At 37.3% G+C, this 3516-nt stretch overlaps 1 protein-coding gene across 1 annotated transcript in view; it reads left to right on the top strand.

Moving 5' to 3' along the window:
* The window catches only part of TTN (titin), a gene marked incomplete at its 5' end in the record, with an annotated part of 110854 nt that overhangs the window by 14742 nt on the left and 92596 nt on the right, over positions 1-3516 (top strand). Inside the window, 6 exons of the mRNA XM_009696706.1 lie at positions 32-158; positions 278-544; positions 644-910; positions 1421-1687; positions 1787-1926; positions 2894-3020. Coding sequence (XP_009695008.1) covers positions 32-158; positions 278-544; positions 644-910; positions 1421-1687; positions 1787-1926; positions 2894-3020 — 1195 coding nt within the window. The remainder of the gene's footprint in view (positions 1-31; positions 159-277; positions 545-643; positions 911-1420; positions 1688-1786; positions 1927-2893; positions 3021-3516) is intronic.

Here is a 3516-nt window from a genome sequence, read left to right as displayed (position 1 = left end):
GGGGCGGGGGGCTGTGTTTCTTTATCACCAGGACTGTGAAATCATTGAAGATGGGAAGAAGCATACTCTTGTCCTTCATAACTGCAAACTTGATATGACTGGAGAAGTGTCTTTCCAAGCTGCTAATGCTAAAAGTGCTGCTAATCTGAAAGTGAAAGGTACAGTCTGCACTTTGCCAACATTTCCACATGTATCTCATGGCATTAGAACGAATCTAGCAGCAGAACAGTCTATATGAACCTATCACTGAACTGAAAGTGTTCTTCTTTGATTTCAGAATTGCCTCTCATCTTTATCACTCCACTAAGCGATGTGAAGGTCTTCGAGAAGGATGAAGCCAAGTTTGAATGTGAGGTGTCCAGAGAACCCAAAACTTTCCGCTGGTTGAAAGGAACACAAGAGATCACTCCTGATGAAAGATTTGAAATTACTTCAGTTGGAACAAAGCATACTCTGATTATTAAATCTGTGGCCTTTGAAGATGAAGCTAAATACATGTTTGAAGCTGAGGATAAGAGAACAAGTGCCAAGCTAATTATTGAAGGTTTGTCTGACTTTGCCTTTCTAGGAAAGATTTGCACCATAATCCTTGAGTAGTTTCTATTGATAACATTATTGTTAATGAAATATTATGTTGTTACAGGTATCCGCCTGAAATTCATTACTCCTCTCAAGGACATAACAAAAAAGGAGCGAGAAACTGCAGTGTTCACTGTGGAACTCTCCCATGAAAATATCCCTGTTGTCTGGTTCAAGAATGACCAGCGATTACACACCAGCAAAGTGGTTTCAATGACAGATGATGGCAAATTCCATACACTCACAATCAAAGATCTTACTATTGATGATACTTCTCAGATTAGAGTGGAAGCTATGGACAAATCCTCAGAAGCTAAACTCACTGTTCTTGGTAAGAATACACAAAAGAATTTACATGACGCATATTATCAGAAGAGTGTTGTTAATGAAAAATGGTGATCAGAAGGTCTTGGGGTTGATTTTGGTTTGCTTTGGTGGGATTTTTTTTGTTGTTTGGCCTAAATCTACATTATGATTTTTGACAATTTTACAATTTGTTTGTCTTCTTTGGGTCTCCATTTCCCCATTCACAAAAGATAATTAAAATAACTTTAAAATTTCATTCAGCTGTTGCAAAATTAACTATTAGATACTTAAACAGTGCTCTGAAACTTCTAGAGCACCAAAACAATGTTGTCAGTAACATTAATAATACACTGAATTGTTTCTTAGGTATTTGTTGTTTTCTCTTTTTGCAACAGAACTGTGTAATATTTATAAGGACTATATTTAATTCTTCTTGTGGGGCACAAACAAGAAATGTATTTTATGGTAAGAACTAATTGTCCTTTCTGAAAGACTAAAACTTCAGACTGAAACATATCTTAACTTTTGCTTGCAGAGGGAGACCCTTACTTCACTGGGAAGCTGCAGGATTACACTGCTGTAGAGAAAGATGAAGTAATCTTACAATGTGAAATCAGCAAAGCAGATGCCCCAGTGAAATGGATGAAGGATGGTAAACCAATTACTCCATCAAAGAATGTTGTTATTAAGGCTGATGGTAAAAAGAGAATCCTTATCCTCAAGAAAGCTTTGAAGAGAGACATTGGACAGTACACTTGTGACTGTGGTACTGATCAAACCTCTGCTAAACTCAATATTGAAGGTATGGTTATTTTACTGGACTGCTCTGTAGTAGAAATATTTCAGGGTTTGTTAGAGACTGAGGGAATCAATCACTTTTTTTCCTCCCCCCCCCCTCCAGACCGGGATATTGAGATTATACGTCCACTATACAGTGTGGAAGTGATTGAGACAGAGACTGCCCGTTTTGATATTGAAATCTCTGAGGAAGGTGTCCATGGCAATTGGAAGCTAAAAGGAGAACCCCTGACTGAATCAGCTGTAAGCAAATATTTCAGGATGTTTCTTACGTGTGTCTCAATAATTTGCAGGGAGATAGGATGTGAGGGAGAAGGTGGCTGCAGAAATTAAGTGAAATCTCTTTCTGCTTTCAATAACGGTCATTATATTAAAAATACTGATTTTCATTAATAACTTTTAAAATCTAGTATAAACCTAATCCAAAATATTATATAAAATAGCTAAATAATAAATGATTTTACATAAATAAGTACATTCTATATTGCTAGTCCTTAACAATCTTCTATCCAAAATGCAAAGACCTCCTGGAATTCACTTAAACATAATGGCATGTAAAAATACAAACTTTGGATTATCTACATTTACCTTTGGGTTTTGAGTTATGTTTGGTATAAACAGATGTAGATCACATTTTCAAACTCTTTTCCATTACTATGAAGCTAAAATTGGTTTTAAATGGTATAGGGCTAAATCAAATGTTCTTAATTCCTTGCTAGAAGGATCTGGAAAATTAAGAAACAATACAATCACGACTGGCATTAATCTGGCAACTCTTTGATGTAACAGTACCAATGTGAATAATACACAAAGATCAGAAGTTCTATGAAAATCATTGTCTGGATAAGAGAAAAAGACCCTTCTCAAGGAGAGGTCACAGCACAAGCTTAGTGATTTCTAGTTCTCTTAGGCTCTGACGGGTCTAAATATGGATATATTGGCTAGTCAATCTGCACATACCATTCACGAACATGAATGTGTTGCCTCTTACCCTTTCTTTTTAAGAGGAAGGAGAGTGTATTAGGAAGAGACTTTGAAAGGAAAGGGCTATGAATGAAAATTTATAAGGTGTATTGCAGGCGGCAGTGGGCCTAAGTGTTGTGAATGGAGGAAGAGATGACAAATGCACAGTATGAGGAGAAGTAGGGGCTTTTGTGGTGAGGAGCACAAAAAAGATACCAAAAAAATTGTTTCACTTCTCTTTTTGCAGGAATGTGAAATCAAGGAGGAAGGCAAAAAGCACTTCCTTACACTGTACAACGTACGCTTAGATCAAGCTGGTGGAGTAGATTTCCAAGCAGCAAATGCCAAATCCGGTGCTCACCTTCGAGTGAAACGTAAATGTCTTCTAAACTTAATTAATTAAGTGAAAACAACCTACTCATTGCCTCTTTGGAACTGATGGGCAGATCTCTATACTATGTTAAACCCACAGCAGTTCTTTCCAGAACAGCAAGTCAAGGATTAATTACTCAAGCCATCTTAATTTTTTAGTTAAGGAATGTCCTGTATGTTTTTTAACCTTGTATACAGTTTATTCATATAGGAGAAGTATAAATAGGGAGATGGCCTTGAAGGCTGCTTCATGGTCTGGCATCATATGTTGTTATGAAAACAAAGTATTACAAGCAAAGGCTTTACTGCATTAAAGTATCATGTTAACCTGACAGCATGGGATCACAGTGATATCTGGGGATAGGGTTAAGAGCTTGATGGACAGGGACAGACCACATGGTTGAAGACCACTTGTTGCCTACTCCAATCCTAGCCCTCGCTATTTTGGAAAACACATGCCTTATCTAGCAAGAGGCATGCAAGGCTTGGCAGGGAGGC

Source organism: Cariama cristata, unplaced genomic scaffold, assembly GCF_000690535.1.
Source record: "Cariama cristata isolate BGI_N322 unplaced genomic scaffold, ASM69053v1 scaffold29373, whole genome shotgun sequence".
Lineage (NCBI taxonomy): Eukaryota > Metazoa > Chordata > Aves > Cariamiformes > Cariamidae > Cariama > Cariama cristata.
This window is presented reverse-complemented; position numbering and strand designations above follow the sequence as displayed.